Source organism: Salminus brasiliensis, chromosome 10 (assembly GCF_030463535.1).
Source record: "Salminus brasiliensis chromosome 10, fSalBra1.hap2, whole genome shotgun sequence".
Taxonomy (NCBI): domain Eukaryota; kingdom Metazoa; phylum Chordata; class Actinopteri; order Characiformes; family Bryconidae; genus Salminus; species Salminus brasiliensis.
The window spans coordinates 19,302,222-19,320,054 of NC_132887.1; the positions used below are offsets into that span (position 1 = coordinate 19,302,222).

General features: G+C 42.2%; 1 protein-coding gene across 13 annotated transcripts in view; it reads left to right on the forward strand.

The window, feature by feature from the left end:
* The first annotated feature begins 2,214 nt into the window (after positions 1 to 2,214).
* Positions 2,215 to 17,833, forward strand: part of dtnbb (dystrobrevin, beta b) — a 58,605-nt gene continuing 42,986 nt past the window's right edge. For 11 of the 13 annotated variants that reach the window (XM_072689619.1, XM_072689625.1, XM_072689622.1 and 8 more), the window contains exons 1-9: positions 2,215 to 2,541; positions 5,227 to 5,276; positions 6,755 to 6,822; positions 7,200 to 7,280; positions 7,425 to 7,638; positions 10,690 to 10,775; positions 11,573 to 11,727; positions 11,820 to 11,925; positions 16,481 to 16,647. In XM_072689619.1, the coding sequence (XP_072545720.1) occupies positions 6,756 to 6,822; positions 7,200 to 7,280; positions 7,425 to 7,638; positions 10,690 to 10,775; positions 11,573 to 11,727; positions 11,820 to 11,925; positions 16,481 to 16,647 (876 nt within the window). In that variant the 5' untranslated portion in view covers positions 2,215 to 2,541; positions 5,227 to 5,276; position 6,755. Of the gene's footprint in view, positions 2,542 to 2,844; positions 2,950 to 5,226; positions 5,277 to 6,754; positions 6,823 to 7,199; positions 7,281 to 7,424; positions 7,639 to 10,689; positions 10,776 to 11,572; positions 11,728 to 11,819; positions 11,926 to 16,480; positions 16,648 to 17,833 lie in introns of those variants that run through there. The other 2 variants (XM_072689623.1, XM_072689620.1) reach the window with 2 other exon arrangements.

Sequence of the window (17,833 nt, forward strand, 5' to 3'; positions counted from 1 at the left end):
CTTGTTTTTTCACACTTTATTTTGCACAAATTGATTTTTGTTATGTACTTCAGCATTTTAAAGGAATAGTTAGATCTAAAAATCTAATTAGGATGATTTCTCAATTACCAAGACATGTTTGATATCTAAAAAGTGTGAATTTTGAACATTACGAACAAACAAAAATGAGTTTATCAGTCACTAAATGTGTTTAGCCAGGTAGTATTGTAGCTGCAGTTGATATATTTGTCTGAAGGAGGTTGAACCTTACTCAACTCTCAAAGTGATAGATCTATTGACTCAAGTCGTTATGTAAATGCTGTCACTTGAACAGTTCAGTGGATTATACGCATTTACAGCGTTGCTAATTCTGCGTCTGCTTCATCCCCTTTGTAATAATTCTCTTCTCTCGTCATGAACTTTTTTGACAGCCCAGCATATTATAGTGCCCAAAGCAGATGCAGGGCGCTTACCGGCTTCCACCATGTTTTTCTAGACAAACAGATGGAGATGGGGTGGAGTAATGGGCGTAGAGGAGTGCCTCTTCAGGTGACTGGAAGGAGATCAGTGTAATCACTGGGTCCAATCTGGGGAGTAATAACTAAAGCCCCCCAGCATTGAGCTGTGGAGCAGTGGAACTGTGGCTTCATCCAATACTTTTGTAATTTTATTTTGTGCTGCGCTTAAGATTTATGCTAAAAGATCGAACTTTCTGAGATGTTAGCGCCCCCTGTCGGGTCGGCATGATGATGCGTTTTAGGGTAGTCTCTGCATTTCCTATTGGGAGTAGGCCGTTCACTTTCAGTCGGTTTAGTGAGTATGAGGGTGTTTTCAAACCTGCACTTTTTAGCCTGGACTTCATCTTCACTCTTAGTGCGATTCGTTTGGGCAGGTGTGAACACAGTAACTGCACTCGGACACGGATCCAAAACATCCCGGACCAAGACCCTCAAGAAGATGTGGTCTCAGTCCAGCTCCACACAAACTCCGAAGCTTAGTTAGTTTGTGGTGAGAAAAGGCCTTTCTAATTTTGAGCTAAACAGTCTAAAATCTGCTGCTGCTCCATGTCAGATTGCACCCCAGACAGGACTCTTGGTTTGTCGTGATGCACTTTGGTGCACTTCATTTTTTTGAGTGAAAACAAACCGAATTAAGGGGGAAACGCTTCCGGTGTAAGAAACAACCTGAGCTTCAGAGGAGCCTCTAGTGGTAGCGGCGACATAATGACCCCGTTTACACCTGCTCACTTCATGCGTCTTGAGTATCCGGAGTATATCTGAAAAAAGGGCCAAGCCTCATTAAACTGCAAGTGTAAACACACCTGAGACTCATTTAAACCAGATACAAATTCGATCACTCAAACCACATCATCTGAGCCAGGTGTTATATCAGTGTAAACACCTCCATCTCTCCAAGACCCATTCAACCATCAAACCCCTCCCAAAAATCGTATGAGAGTACTAGGAACAACTTAAATATTTGATCATTTGAAGCGGTCATGATATGGCGTGCTTCGTTTTATGACGTATTGTTGTTATTATTGTATAATTGTAATAATAATAATAATAATAATAATAACAATAATATAAAAAATAATAATAATAAAACGAAGCACGCCATATTATATGGTTCAACATGTAGCGGACGTGACGTTTACACTGCAACTTTTCGATTCAACCGTTTTTAATCGACTCAATGAAAAGAATCGGTTCAAAAGAACGACTCTTTTGTTTTTTGTTTTTCTAAATTCACTTCGCTACATTTTTTGTGAATATCGTGCCGTCAATTTGCCCTCCTTTAGTGGCAGAAATAACACAAATACATCAGCGTAATTTGAAGAGTTCATAATATGGCGCGTCTTTCACATTTATATTATTTAACGTTTAGCGGACGTGACGTTTACGCAGCAAAAACGCCTCGGAAAAATTCGATTCAACCGTTTTTTAATCGACTCGAATCGAATTCAAAGAATCGGTTCAAAGAATCATTTTTAATTCACTTTTTTCCTATTTTTTGCGAATATCGTGCCGTGAATTGTTCCCCCTTTAGTGACAGAAATAACACAAATAGACAAACCGTACCAGCGAACAGCAGTGTGCAGATGCAGTTGGTTGGTATCAGTGTGTGAACGTGTTCACACTGTGTGCTCTTTAGCACTGTGTTCGTCTAAATCTCGGTAGGAGTTCGTGTGGCCGCGGCTGTGGTCGTGCGTGCGCGCGCCCGCCGCCGGTCCTCTGCTGTCCTCTGGTGTTCAGTGGAGCTCACAGGAGCGCTGCTGCACTCACACAGTGGGCGACTTCTGACTACTGCGGCTCCTGTAAGACCGAATCAAACGGAACGGTAACCTCGAGAGGAGCGCGATGATGGGGGAAGGCAAGGCCGTCGAAATGCTGGAGAAACGGCGGATTATGGTCGACCAGCTTTAAAACACAGGACCGGGAGAGACGGAGAGGAGGTTGTGACATGCCAGGAGTGCTTCCTTCTCCTGGACCCGAGACGATTTAGCCCTCTCTCATCATCAGGCGCTGATGATGGTAGCGCAACCTGCGTGATTTCCCGCTGGTAAGACCGTTTGCAGATGATTGTTTTACACACGCTCGTATCGGCGGCGGCGGCGGCGGCGGACCGCAGGACGGGGACGGGGAGAGGGGGGGGGTATCGGCTGAATGGAGGTTCCGGTCTCTCCCGCATCCACATTAGGAGGATTCGCTTATTAATGCTTATTATTTATCTCGGAACCCTCTCATCCCTGTGTGTGTTTGCAGTCGGTGAGGCGAGCGGGCAGAGGGGGGTTTAATGTGCAACATGGCCGCAAGTGACGTGTGTACTCGCTGGGTTTGTGTTGGGTCGTGCGGGGCTGCGTTTTATTTATTTGATTTATTTATTTATTAATTTTTTTTTTTTTTCGGGCATGTGGAGGGTCCTGTCCGCTGCTGTTCGACGCTAGTGGTGCCGTTACACCGCGGAGAGGTGCGGCTCTCTCTCTCTCTCTCTCCTCCTCTCTCTCTCTGCCTCTGGTGCGCGTCCCTCCTGCAGGCCCGCTGACCGCAGGCTCCGGGCACAGATTAGCGCTGCGCGCTCAGGGCGCAGGCAGTGATTAGGAGCCCCAGCAGCGGTCATGGTGTAATGATCTCGGGCTGTGATACACAGCTCAGCTCAGCGGACGAGCAGCGCATGACATAATGCTGGGAGACAGTTTTCCATTCGCTGGGAAGAGGAGGAGCGGAGTGGCGCTGCGCTCACGACCACAGCCGTAGTAAAACGCACTGAAGAGAAGGGCGCTAATGAGGATTACAGCACAGACACGGAGTTAGTGACCATTAAAAACACAACGGTGGTCCTGCTGCTGCTGCTGCTGCTGCTGCTGATGATGATGATGATGATGGTGATGATGATGGCAGTGCCGCAGAAAATAATAATAATAATAGTGACGATAATAATCATAATAAGAATGACGTAATTATTAATAAATTAATAAAGGGTGCAGCGATACGGGAACTTTGGGCTGATGGCAATATCTAACACCGATACATCAACATTTAAACGGGAAAGAAATGATGGCTACATCTACTTGGATTAGTCCTTTGTTTACAGCTATTATTTTAGTGTTACATAGTAAATCTAACAGTCACACTTAGAAAAGAGGTATTATTAATGATTATAATAAATAATAATGAATATGTAATTATATAAATGCGGTAAAATGTGCAAACACTCGAGTAAAAGCTCCTCATCTGGGCAGTAAGCATATATTTACTAATATACTAATATTATTACTTATAATAGTGGTGGATTGACATGCTCAGTAAAGTTGCAGATTTGCTGTGTAGGTTTACAAATGCCGATATTTTAGTGCAGTAGTTCATATCGGTTAAATCTGAAAAATGATCATTTTTTAAAGCTATGTAAAATCTCTGCGCGGCCGAAAAGCAATTAGGGTTGAGGTGTTGTTGGGAGTGTACGATACTATAGTGATTATACACGATATTACAGTGATATGTGATCAGGTTTGCTATCATTGAAGAAAGACTATATGTAGTAGCCAACTAGGAGTGGGTGAAATGACAGGCAGCATTGGGCAGAAGTGTGAGGCACTTTCTTATTATTACACATTATGTAAAAAACCATGTCTCTCAGCAGTAAGAGAGTTTACTGTAAAACTCCACGTCACATCAGGACAGATGCAGGTAAGCATAAATACAGCAAAAAAGAAACACCAGTTTCTCATGTTGAAGAAAGTAGTTGAGATCTTGTGAACTAGGTTGAAGAACAAAGCTTTTCAGTTTCAGGTTTCTCCTGGACGCCCCCCAGCCAGCGTGTGGACGTGTTCAAAAAATGTTTAACATTGTTAAGCACTGATTTGTCGAACCAGGTGTCGGAACGATAACGATAAATAATACTACACTCCCATGAGGAGAGAGTTGGATATGCTTTAATAAGCACGGTGATGCACATAGAATCTAATATTAGTGTTTCACTGAGCAGATTAATACTTCATGCCCAGATGATGAGCTTTTTTGGGTCTAATTCTTGCACAGTACTGTAAATATAGCATGAAACATGCAGAAATGTTAGTTGTGTGTCAAGATATGCACGTGTTCTGATATCTGTTTAGTTGGAGTGGACAATAAAAAAAGGACGAGGGCATGGCCGATACAACAAATACTTTCAACAAATTAAAAAAAATCAGTACAAATATTTTTTATGATGATTTCACACACTCCATTGCCCCACATCCACTTAACCAGGGCTAATTCTGCTCTCTCTGTATTGGATTAAAATTAATTAGATATATAATTTTATTAATTCGTGATCATGTAACATTAATCATGTAATTGATCATGATAATGATGAATATCGGTGTATTGTCCAGCACTATAACCATTACCAAAAAAGAAAAAACTGTGAATGGGGTTTTGACATGGCCCTTTCCAATGCTTGTCCATGACTCTGAGCTTTTCCCACTGACTGAAGGTCTGCAACGTGCTTCCTGCCTATCATCATAAACAGCCCTTTTAGCAGCCTTTGTATCATCAGCCCACAGGATGCTGCCTTTGCACCAACTAATGGCAGATGGAATCATCATTTACACACTTGACAGGAACTCGAGTGCTCTTTTGTTACGACCAGAGATTCGGAATAGCTGACCTTAATGAAACCCTCGGTAGCACTGCATTACCAGCTAATATGAGGCAGACGTATGTTTTTCTTCTGCCACTTTGGCTCTAAATATTTCTCTTTTCACAGGAACTTTCTGATTTTGCTTCTCTTTAGCTGAGATCCGGCCCAACTGACAGGTGAGTAGCAGCTTATTGTACTCTTTTCTTTTACCGGTGAAATGCTGTAGCGGCTAAAGTCCTCATATCATCCCTTACTTACATTAAAAATGAACATTAACTTCTCCTGTAAAGTTACCACTTCTGAGACGTGTGTGTTTTGGTTTACACACTGACAATATGTAACCATTTCCAGAGGAACACAAAATGTGAGGGGTTTAAAGTGACGTATAGTCTGCCTATTGGATTCTGTTATAAGTGTGTTTAGAGTCAGTGGGCCTCACTCACCATATGACATAACTTCATTTTGGATGAAGGACCACACACCAGAACTCTGTCCCCTCATTTACATTTACATTTACATTTACATTTAAGGCATTTAGCAGACGCTCTTATCCAGAGCGACTTACAAAAGTGCTTTGCTATTTACTTAAGAATAACCTCAGCTAGTTTGGATAGGCTAAAATTCAAAGATACCTATAAGTTTAGACACTGCTAAACACAAGTCAATAGGGTGAACACTCTGCTATTCGCCCAAGTACTCTCTGAAGAGGTGGATCTTCAGACAGCAAGTGACTCTGCCGTTCGGACACCCAGGGGAAGTTCGTTCCACCACTTTGGTGCAGGACAGAAAAAAGCCTAAGATGCTTGTCTTCTGTGGATTTGGAGGGATGGAGGGATGGCCCTTGTGTATGTGTGTATATATATATATATATATATATATACACACATACATACCCGCCCCTTTTCTCTTCACCTTTGTGACGAACAACTTCACATCCACCTCCACCCCATCTCCTCCCTTATCCTACAAGGCTGACTACAAGCTACGGGGCAGGGGGCTCGGCTTTATCCTCCACCACAAAGCTGTCCTGAACGCAGCCTCCAGAGTGTGGACCTTCCTAGCAAGCTTTTCTTACGCAGTTTAATGAAGATTCTGACATTCGCCAGTGTTTTCTTATTTGAGATTTGTGTAATAGACAGGGACAGTGCGATCCATCATTATAAGATCAGAGCTGAGAACAATTCTGTGATATAAAACCACATCATGAATCTGATGTAAACGTTCTGTAAGGACAGTTCAGAGGAAAATTCTTAAGAAGGATATGGGTGAATGAGGCCCAATCGGTGTTTGGTTTTCTGAATGTTGAAAAATGACCAACATACCAAAATTAGCCATAAATTGAGCCTGTTGTTTAGCAACTCAGTTTATTCCCGGTGTTTATCGTTGCTGTCTGAGAAAAATCATGCATCTGGGAAATTTACAGGAGAAGGAAAAAAAAACCTTCATAACTTTGAATGGAAGTTAATGTAAAAATATTACATTTCAGTCGTTTTGGAGCATTTCTATGGCTCCATTCCTCCATTTGGAATTTTGACACAATGTTTAGAACAACAGCCAGATTCATAATGTGTCAAAGAGTGAAAAACAGGAAGATTGGAGCTTATGGTGGCAGAGGGGATGTGTTGGTGATCATGTGTGTGCTTGTGCTGTTCAGGATGATTGAGGAGGGCAGCAAGAGCAGCAAGGCCACGGTGGAGAAGAGGCAGCTCTTCATGGAAATGAGTGAGTAAACACACACTGTACAGGGCTTTGTTTACACATGGCCACACGCACATGCACACACCCTCAGACACACACACACAGAGGCAGAGGCTATGCCAGCTTTTTCTCACTCTACTGCCACAGGGCCGTATAAATCTGTGTCATTTAAAGGGAAGAAATGAATGAGGAATATATTGGCCAGGTGCCAAAAGCAGTGAAGTAAAGCCAGTGTTAAACTATTATTGAATGGTTTGATGGTTAAATGCAAATTCCATATGCCTGGACTTCGAAATGGTTCATGTTCACTTTGATCAGGACTGACAGCAGACCTAAAAGACCTGCATAAACAACTGGTGAATATTGCATTTTTTCTTTTTTTCTTTTTTTTTGTTCACCAGGAGCTCAAAACTTTGATGTTATCCGGCTGTCGACGTACAGAACGGCGTGCAAGCTGAGATTTGTTCAGAAAAGATGCAATCGTGAGTCAGGCTCACATCTTTCTGTTTCTCTAGTAATTGTGCCTGGATGAGTTTTGTCTCACTAAAATATAAGATTTTGTCCCGATGTGCACGACAAACACACACTCGCTCCTTGGTTCTTATCTCTGTGTTCCCCTCTCGCAGTTCACCTGGTGGACGTGTGGAACATGATTGAGGCGTTCCGCGATAACGGGCTCAGCACGCTGGACCATAATGCTGAGATCAACGTGTCGCGACTTGAAACCATCCTCTCCTCCATCTTCTACCAGCTGAACAAGCGCCTGCCCACCACCCACCAGATTAACGTGGAGCAGTCCATCGGCCTGCTGCTCAACTTTATGGTGGCTACCTACGACAGGTGAGGACCGACTCTTTTTACAACACATCTTTAGTATTTTTGTCCATTCTAACACAGGGCACACTGCTAATTACTAAATAATTCAAAATTCAGACATTTAAATGTTATGGTCTACTTTGCAATGCACTTTACTGTGTCTTTTTAAAGCATCATTATGGAACATTTTTACCCTAAAGTAACAGCTGCAAAATCATTGTGAGCCTCCACTGACTTGTAAAAGGGAGAATAGTGGCGCCGTCATTGCTAATCCAGGCTCAGCACGCTGCTAACTGCAGTATGGACCTCTGGTAAAGTGGACAGGACAATGCTTGTGAGAACTGCACAACGCTGTGCAACCCGAGTCATATTTGTGTGAAATCCTGTAATATTACACTACTGCCTAAGTCCACATGATTATCTCACTTTCTGTGACGGTTTGGTATATCTCATCTCGTCCAGAAATGCATGTTTTTGAGTGGTGGCTCAAAGTGTGAAATACACTTACCGACTGTAGGAGGAGCCCAGGAGCAGTACATGTCAATTTTCCATAGTGTTGCTTTAAAGTGTAATTATGTTTTACAATGAGCGCAGCTTGAGAGCAGAAATTCTCAGAGTGGTTGTGATGCAAGTACATGGAAAAGCTCAAGATCACCACTTCTTCTGCTTCTCCAGCTTCATAATAATGATGATAATAATAATAATGGGAGGAATAAAGAGAAACTAATTTTAATTCAAAAGTGTACTTACAGTACTTGTAAATGTAAATGATTTAAAGCAGCAGTATGGAGATTTGGAATGTCTTGTTCCTGTACTTGTTCCTACAGTAAGTAATTAGCACTTTATGCCACCCCTTTAGAATATTTTTTCTGGACAAGCTAAGAGATACAGAATCGTGACTGAAAGTGAGAGAAGCATGTGGACTGACATGGTAGATTAATGCTACAGGATTTTACACAAATACGAGGTTACAGAGCGTTACGCAATTCTCGTGTGTTGTCCTGCCAGTCTTACCAGTGTTACATAGTGCAGTTAGCAGCGTGTCAAGCCCAGAATAACAACTACAGCGACGCCATTCTCCCTACTACAGGTCATTGGAGAATCGCAATGATTTGCAAGCTGTTATTTTAAGGTAAAAACGCTACATTATACATTTTTTAAAAACGTAGTGTGTTCTGTACAATCCCCAGCAACGATTCTAAAGTGAGAGCACAAGCGCAGGAGGTGCTAAGATTTCACAAATGATGCCAAGTGTAGCGGCCAAAGCCGACCTAAATACAGTGCGAACAGCAGGTCTCCATAACTCAGTCTCACACACAGACTCAAAACCTGGATAACAGAATCTACCACAGTGTTTTTTTCCCCCACGTTGTTGCTGAATCACCCACACAACTCCTGATCAGGCAGGAAAGTGGAGTTTTTGTAGCTTTGTCCAAATTTCAGATCAAGACGTTTTGTCACAGTGTAATGAAAGAGTAAACCATTACGTGCAGGTTAACATTGTGATGTCAGAGTTTTCGCAATTTTCACAGAGTTTCGCAGAGAAACACCCAGAGAAACGCCATGTTTGTAAAAATACCCAGATGCCTGCTTAGGGGCCAGCTTCATTTAACCCAAATTTGATTAGATGCTGGTTTCCCAAACCCAGATTAATCCTAATGTTAGCCTAAAAAGAATTATCAATGGTGATTCACCAGTGGCACCGCAATTTAGTCCAAGACCTAGCCTAAGCCATGTCTGGGAAAACAGCCCTGGATGTTTTAGTGGGAAAAATGCACTGAACTGATAATAATAATAACATAATAAAGAGAGACATCTCAGCTGGTGGAAGGAGGAAGAAAAAGTAAATAATTTCTTTTGGAAATGTAACACAACACAAGCACTATATTTGTGGACACTGCTTTTAATGGGTACATTCAGCTACTGTAAGTTGCACCCATTGCTGACACAGATGTGCAAATGCATACACACAGTATGTCTAGTCCCTGTAGAGAAATACTGCCAATAGAATAGAACCCTCTGGAGCAGATAAACCTGAACCCATTGGCACCATGCCTGATGCCTGGCGTGGGATAAAGGGGTATAAAGCCCCCAGCATTGAGCTGTGGAGCAGTGGAACTGTGCTTTCTGGAATGATGGAGCTCCATCCAGTACTTTTGGGAGTTAGGTTGGGGAGTTAGGGATGATGTGGGTTGATGATCATCCAACATCCAGACCTCATTAGTGCTCTTGTTGCTAAATGCAATCAAATCCTCACAGCAATGCCTTCACTGGACAGTAATCCAAGTAGTAATCCAGTAGTCCAAATTTTGTCCAAATCGTGTACATTTCTAAATTATACTTATATTAACTGTTCACTTGTCACCTAATATTGTTATTATTATTAATAATAATATTATTAATAATAACAATAATAAATAACAAATAGTGCCTTTCAAAGATTTTCTTTATAACTTAAGATACATCTCTCGTCCAGTAGTCAGGCAGGCTGGAGGGTCATAAACGTGTATCAAATCACACCTACTAATCCTGATAATTAATTGAGAATTCACCTCATCAGTTAATTACTGGGATTAGTGTGTGTTTTGCAGCAGTGAAGTCACTCAAATGTGGTGGCTTTCTAGGACTTAAGCGGTGCACCCCTGGTTTAAGTACTAAGGATTCTTATATAAAAGAGAAGCTTTAGTGTTGGGGAATCTTTGGAGGCTCCCCTTTTTAACTAATCTGTATTCAGCACAGTTCTCCCACACTGCTCCCACACTGCTCTCACACTGCTCTCACACTGCTCTCACACTGCTCTCACACTGTCTCCACGTCAGCCAGTCTATTATTCTCCTAACAGTGGAAAACATGCCAAATTAGCTCCCCTATTTTCACACGACAACTTAAAAGTCTGCGAGCCAATTTCACAGAACAGACTGAGCTCAGTTCTGGACTAGTTTACTTTGTTAAATGGGGTTCTGCACTCATGGTCATTCAAGACTGCAGGCTCAAGTGACTCCAAGAGTAAAAAAAAACATCCCAATGACTATCTGCATCAGGAGGCTGTAATGTACACTTGTGTTTGTGTTGCAGTGAGGGCCACGGAAAGCTTACCGTTTTTTCCATGAAATCAATGCTGTCGACCATGTGTGGTGGGAAGATAGTTGACAAATTACGATGTAAGTAATACATACATATACATATATGGGTTGTGAGGTTGATAGCATCATGCCAGTGATATCATCAAGCAGGTGGCAATTCCAGCACCACATTTCGTTTATTATGGTAGTAATAGGTATTTAGCATGTCATTGCTGTCAATGATATTATTTGAATCTGGCAGCTTTTCCTTACATTCTGCCCAAATATCGTGAAAATGGACCAATAGAAATGCTGCAAAATTACAAGTACTAAAACGTTTTACATTGACTTCATATGAAAGTTAAGGTTTTTTTTTCCTACTCCTGTAAAACTGCCAGTTTTGGATAGATTAGGTTATTGCGATGTAATAATTTCTTCACTTTCAAAATACCATCATTTAAGCACCTTTTTAGAACTGGATCTGTTCAATACAAGCGCATGAAATTCATTATTATGGATTCTCTGTTGGGTGTAAAGCATGTTAGTTACACTTTGCTGCCCTCTTGTGTATTTTCATGAATGCAGCCATTTGTAGCATTTCAAAATATTACTCCCTGTGAAATTAAATGTCATACCTCATCCTAGCCTTTAAGCTGAAAGGTTAGTTTAATAAAGTAATCTGTTTGATCAATTAAGTGAATAAAAACATATTATATTCTTTTAGTTTTCATACATTTCTAGCCCAGTCCTTCCAGTGCCGCCTCTCTGTAGTTACATTAAATGAACACACAGCGGTGCTGTTTAATTTTAAGGATGTCCTTCCACTGATGTTCCTATAAATCTTAAAACCTTTCGGGGTAAACACAGATCCTGTACCTTTCTCCCCCTCCTCTCAGATATCTTCTCTCAGATTTCGGACTCCAGTGGGACGATGGTGTTTGCTAAGTTTGACCAGTTCCTAAGGGAAGTCCTGAAGCTTCCCACGGCCGTGTTCGAGGGCCCCTCGTTTGGCTACACGGAGCACTCAGTGAGGACGTGTTTCCCTCAGCAGGTGAGCGCTCTCCCCATTTCCTTTTCACCCTTCTAGTTAGCGATCTAACCCACCAATCACTGGTTGAGCGTCTCTCACCTGTTCTTTGCCAGAAGAAGATATTGCTGAACACCTTCCTGGACGTGATGATGGCGGACCCTCCCCCGCAGTGCCTCGTTTGGCTACCTCTCATGCACCGACTGGCCAATGTAGAGAACGGTACGTGCTGAGAGCGCAGCACCAGGCCGGCTTGTTTACTAGCCGCCTGCTGCTTTTGAACATACGGCCCCAGATAGGCTCTTACGAGGGCAGATAGGCTCTTACGAGGGCCCTAAACCCACTAAAGACCAGAGGACATAAATATGTTTAGAGAATTACAGTGAATGTAACAGTGGGAAGCTTAAGCTTGATCCTCCATGTTTTCATGTGTAGAGGGGAGTGAGGCAATTATTTAAAACATTCAGATGCTACACATGTAAACAAACATTATTTCAGTCAGTAACTTGTTTGCGAACAATTCAGCAGCAAGCAAAATGTGTGCAAACTTACACATATAGCAGGCAACAGGCGCTAAACAGACTTGACAAGCCCAAAAGTAACCTTATTATGCGTATTAAACGTAACAAAAACATAAACCAGGCACTGAGAGTAAACAAAGGGCAGCAACTAAGGGTCAAAACAAAGAACACAACAGAACATGGCAAACAAGATGGCGAACATAAACCTGGGACTGGGAGGAGCAGGGAGCTGAACGAGAGAATAACGAGGGGGGTGAACTAGAAAATGAGGCAAGCCAAACCTGAGTAAGCCTAAAACCGGGGTCGCCTAGGAGCATGAGCAGGAGGCGAACACAACACACTTGCCTCTTAAACTCTTGCCAACCTAAACACGCCACCAACGCGTGGGGAGTCAAGGAGATCCCTGGAGATCCAAGGATTCAATGAGGTTCAATTCACGGCCTCGAGTGGCCGTAGTGGAGGTCCTTAAATACTCCCAGTCCCAGGTGCAACTCATGAGCAACGAGCAACAACACAAATGAACAGGAAGTCTTTATATGGGCCTGTGGGCGGCGGCTCGGGATCGCCCCGGGGGAAGGCGTGATAACAAGGGCCTGACACTTCCAACGTAAAGACACTAAGAAAAGTATCTGCATCCACATTAATATGATTATTTGAACATTGAACATTTTTTGTATACATTAGTTTGTTGAATTATTTTTTTTTTTTTCCTTTTTCCCCAATTTGATACTATCAATAAACCCACCCCTTCGTAGCTCCCCCTAGCACTAGCAATGCTCCCAACACCACCCTTTTCAAACTGCTGCCGATGCGGCATCACTGGGTAGCTCGGAGGAAAGTGCCGGGTCCCCAGCTCCACTGCCCCAACTAACAGACACCTGTGCTGGCCAGCCTTGCTTTAGGAGTGACAAGGGGAGAAAGCGCCATCTACCCACCCGGAGAGAACATGGCAAGTTGTGCCTTCTCGAACTCCGTCCAACTTGTCATCTTTTACATGTTTCTGATGAATCTGAATCCCAAACTTTTTTATTTATATATATATATTTATGTAGTTCCTCTTGATTAGATTAGATTATACACTTTTATGACTAACCCCACTGTGTGGAGGCTGTATTTTAGCCTCTATATATAAAAATTCAATGCTACAGTTTACCTTTTATTAATTTTTTCCCTTTTTTTCTCATATACACTTCGGTAATTTCAATTAAGAAATTTAATCTATAAACAAGTATTAAGGTGGTAGGGTTTCGTGACAGAAAATCAAAGATGAGCGAAATAGCATGTCATATGCAAGACATATGTCATACGAGGATCATTTTGGGTATAAAATTAAATACAATTTCAGTTGGACCACGCTGTGCCAGTGTCCCATGGAAAAGCTGTGGTAGAAATTACATTTCCTGCCATGCCGCTTTGCCATCAGCATTCGGAGTCAGAGAGAGCACAATTGGTCATGTTCTCTCTGGGTAGGTAGATGGTCCCCTCATCACTCTTGGAGCAACATTGGCTGGCACAGGCGTCTGTTAGCTGATGCGGCCAAGCTGGGGACCTGGCGCTTTCCTCCAAGCATGATGGCTCCCTGGCAATGCCACATCGGCGGCAGTTCAAGAAGAGGCGGAGGCTCTGTGTGTCTCGGGGGAGTCATTTGTTATGTCCTTACCCTCTTAGTTTTGGGAACATTGCAAGTGCTAGGGGGAGCTATGGACAGGTGGGTTAATTGGCAGTACTGAATTGGGAAAAATAACAAAAAAGGTTGACAAGCAAAATTATATAAAAAAAAAAAAAGAAATGAAATGCTCCACTTAAACTTTAAAAGTTTTCCAGGACAAAGAAAACATGAGTGTGGCAGAGAGAATGTAGCATGTCTGAAAGTGTCCAACTCAATATATTCACCTTACCTACCATTTCCTACATGTTCACTAATCTGTGCGATAAACAATCTGAGGACAGATTCCACAATGAAATTACATTAATCTGCTCCATCTTTCCATCTTTCTCTTCTTCTGTGATGCTAATTAAGAAATGTCATGTAAACAAAAGCCTTGTAAACAGAACAAGCTGTTCCTGATCTCTGAGGAGACATTTAGCATATAGACGTTCATCTGATTCCACGGTTTCCTCTTTTTCCTCTTGTCTCTTTTCTCTGAATTCCACAGAGCAGAATGCTGTCATTACCATGTACTCTCAGCAACAGGGAAGCATACAGGCCATTTCAAAGTTCACAGTTAAGGTTTTAGCTCTGTCCCGAAAGGGAGCATAAGCCCTGCAGACCTCTTCCAAGTCCGCATAGACAGCACAAGTGTGCACTTCTGTGATGTCCAGGCTCTGCATTTTTTGCTCACATCTGAGTAGACAGCTGTAAACGAACACATGCAGTTTGACAGATCCTCACTTGTATCTGAGGTAGTGTTGGGTAAGAGGCCATTGCAAAGTCAACTAAGTGCAACGACGCAGCACCAACGCTGTGATATATGTTATGATAAGTGGAAGACGGCTTATTTTATTAAACATTTCCACCTTTTGGTTGAACGCAGCGGAACTGGATGCTTATGCTTTTCTGAAAGGCGGCCGCTGAAAGCTTGTAGTAGATGTCCAGACATGTCCTGGCCATGTCCATTAAAACCCACACTTAACTGAAAACCCACGGTTAGAGACATTAGCATGAGTTTTAAATTCTTTCAGAAGAAGAAATGGCAAGAATCTTTACCTATTCCTGTTGTGTACTGTAATGAGTCTAACAACATTAACAACAAACACAGCAGATCTTCTGTCCATGTGCAACTGAGGACTCAAGTGCACCAATAAGGTGTCAGTTAGGTGTCTGACGGTTCATGTAAAAGCACAGTGAGCAATGGCCACACTACACAATACGTTGAACACACCCTGGTCAGATTCTTACATGTATGCTTAGTGCATCTTTGCTAAACTTGAAAATACATCGCGGTAGTGTGCAATTACAGTGCAGGGACAGTCACAGTTAACCCACTGTCCAAACCTAGAAAACCCTGTTTTCACTTACGTAACTGTCTGGTTTCCTCTTGTGTATGTACAGGTTGGGTAATTGGCGGTCCAAATTGTGAAGAAAATGGTTGATAAAAAAAAAGCCTAAAATTAAAATCAGGTGCTCCACATCAGCTACAGATAATTACAACACTGTTCTAAATTAGATAAAAAAAGATTAAATAAAGATTAAATAAAGATCTCACAACAATTAGAAATCACTTATGATAAACAAGTGAAACAACTGCCAACATGGCCAGCTCAGGCCATCCTAGCAAGTTCAGCCCAAGAGCAGACTGCAAGTCTCCAACAATCCCAGGTAGGTCTTGTCAGAATTAATGCCAAAGTGCAGCATCTACCATCAGAACGAGACTGGGCAGGTATGGTTTTCATGGGAAATGAGAAAGGAGGATACCCTTGCCATGAAAGAAACATCAAGGCAAGACTAAAGTTTGCCAGAGAACACCTAGACTAAGACCAGGACGTCTGGAACAATGTGCCCTGGACAGATGAACCTGGAGTCTTGCCCTGGTGTTACTTTGAAAACATTTTGGGATTGTTGGAGACCTGTTACTCATCTTTGCAGTCTGATTTGGGCTGAACTTGCTAGGATGGCCTGACCTGGCCATGTTGGCAGTTGTTTCTGTTAAAAAGTTGTCTTTTTAAGCTATATATATCTGCCTCTACAGCCTACTTTCTGAAGCCGTCAGAGAGCTCTTTGGATCTGGCCAAAGTGATCCCACTCACTTCAACAATCAAGAGCAAACCAAACAAAATGTCTGAGGTTTAAATAAGACAGGCTTCTCAAAATCCTCCCGAAAATGTTCAAATCATCTCAGCCTGATTTGAATTTTAGGAATTTTAATTAGTAATAAATGTGTAATAAACATCTTACAATGAAATTTACATTCATAGTAATTATCTTTACAAATAATTTAAAAGTGTCTCGTTACATTACCTCTATCTCCCAATTATTGTTCAAGTGAAGATCAACATATTTTTTTAACTATTCAAAAAGAGAAAGGTTTCATGGGGTGTCCTAACTTTTTCACATGACTGTATAGACTAAAAAGAACCTGATACATCTCACCTGTTCAGCTTACTAGTTGGTTCATCTCAGAGTGCTGTGTTGTTATGGTTACTTGGATAAGTCTACATCATAGAAACCAGTTATTTTACATCAGAACCAAAAAACAGTTCTTGCTGCACGTGAACACAGTCTAATGACATGTCTGTCTCTCTTCACTCTGCACCAGTCTTCCATCCGGTGGAGTGCTCATACTGCCGGAGTGAGAGCATGATGGGTTTTCGCTACCGGTGCCAGCAGTGCCACGGCTACCAGCTTTGCCAGAACTGCTTCTGGCGTGGCCATGCCAGTGGTCCCCACAGCAACCAGCATCAGATGAAGGAGCATTCCTCATGGGTACGGAGTGCACAACCTTATACACAAAAACACACACACTTAGTTCAGTCCTACTTTAATGAACACTGAAAAGTGGGCAAAAGTATTGGGACACATACTCATTTATTGTTTCTTATGAAATCGAGGATAGTAAGAAGAGTTTATTCTGCGTTTGTTGGAGGTAACTGTTTCTGTCCAGGAAAGGCTTTGACAAGAGCATTAGTCAGGTCAGGATGTTGGATGATCATCATTCCACCTCATTCGTAACTCCCTAGCTCATCCCCAAAGTATTGGATGTACCACCATCATTCCAGAGAACACAGTTTCACTGCTCCACAGCTCAGTGCTGGAAGGCTTTATACCCCTGCAGGCTAGATACTAGACAAGCTGTGTATATGTGTGTGTGTGTAAGCATTTGCACATCTGTGCCAGCAATGGGTGCAACTTTAAATAGCTTAATGCATCCATTAAAAGGGGTGTCCACAAGCATATAGTGTATCATTAATGAGACAAATTATGAAGAATATCATCAGCATATCATTGGCTCCTGCTGTGGACTGATTGCCTGCCTGGCACCAAGTGATAATTGAGCTCCAGGGTTTGCGTTTCCTTCCAGAATGTCATTCTCCTCTGATGCAGGATTTCATGGGGTTTTGACGGTGCTTGGCAAGTGGGTTATATTGATTACATTTCCAAATCTCCCCCCATTGGCCCCAAGCTCAATTGCTGTGCTGGAAATTGAAGCCCAGGAAGGAATTTGCAGCGCTTCCTAAATCCAATTCTGAGAGATTTTCTCTCTCCCTCTCTCCCTCACTCTTGCTCTCTCTTGCTCTTGTACTCTCTCGCCCTCACTGCCAATACAAAGATGATTGTTTTCAACCCCAGGGCACTAAAAAAAAGGTCATGCCAGTTCAGGGTTTTGCTGAATCAAACATTTTTTATTAACACTGAAAGTAAAGAGATGCTTTAAAAACTTTGTAACTGCGTTTGCCATGGATTGTAGCCTCTCTGGCACAGATTAACCCAAGTTTTAGACCACAAAGGATTTACATTGACAGGTTCATTTAGTCCAAGAAGGGTTTAAATCAGTGTCTAGACAACAGTGATGGGTAATCAAACTTGCCAGTATGACTTATTGAAGCTTGAATGTTTCTTTGTCTTTATCAAGTGCTGTAGCTCTTTACTGTGAGCTTAAGGATGGTGATTA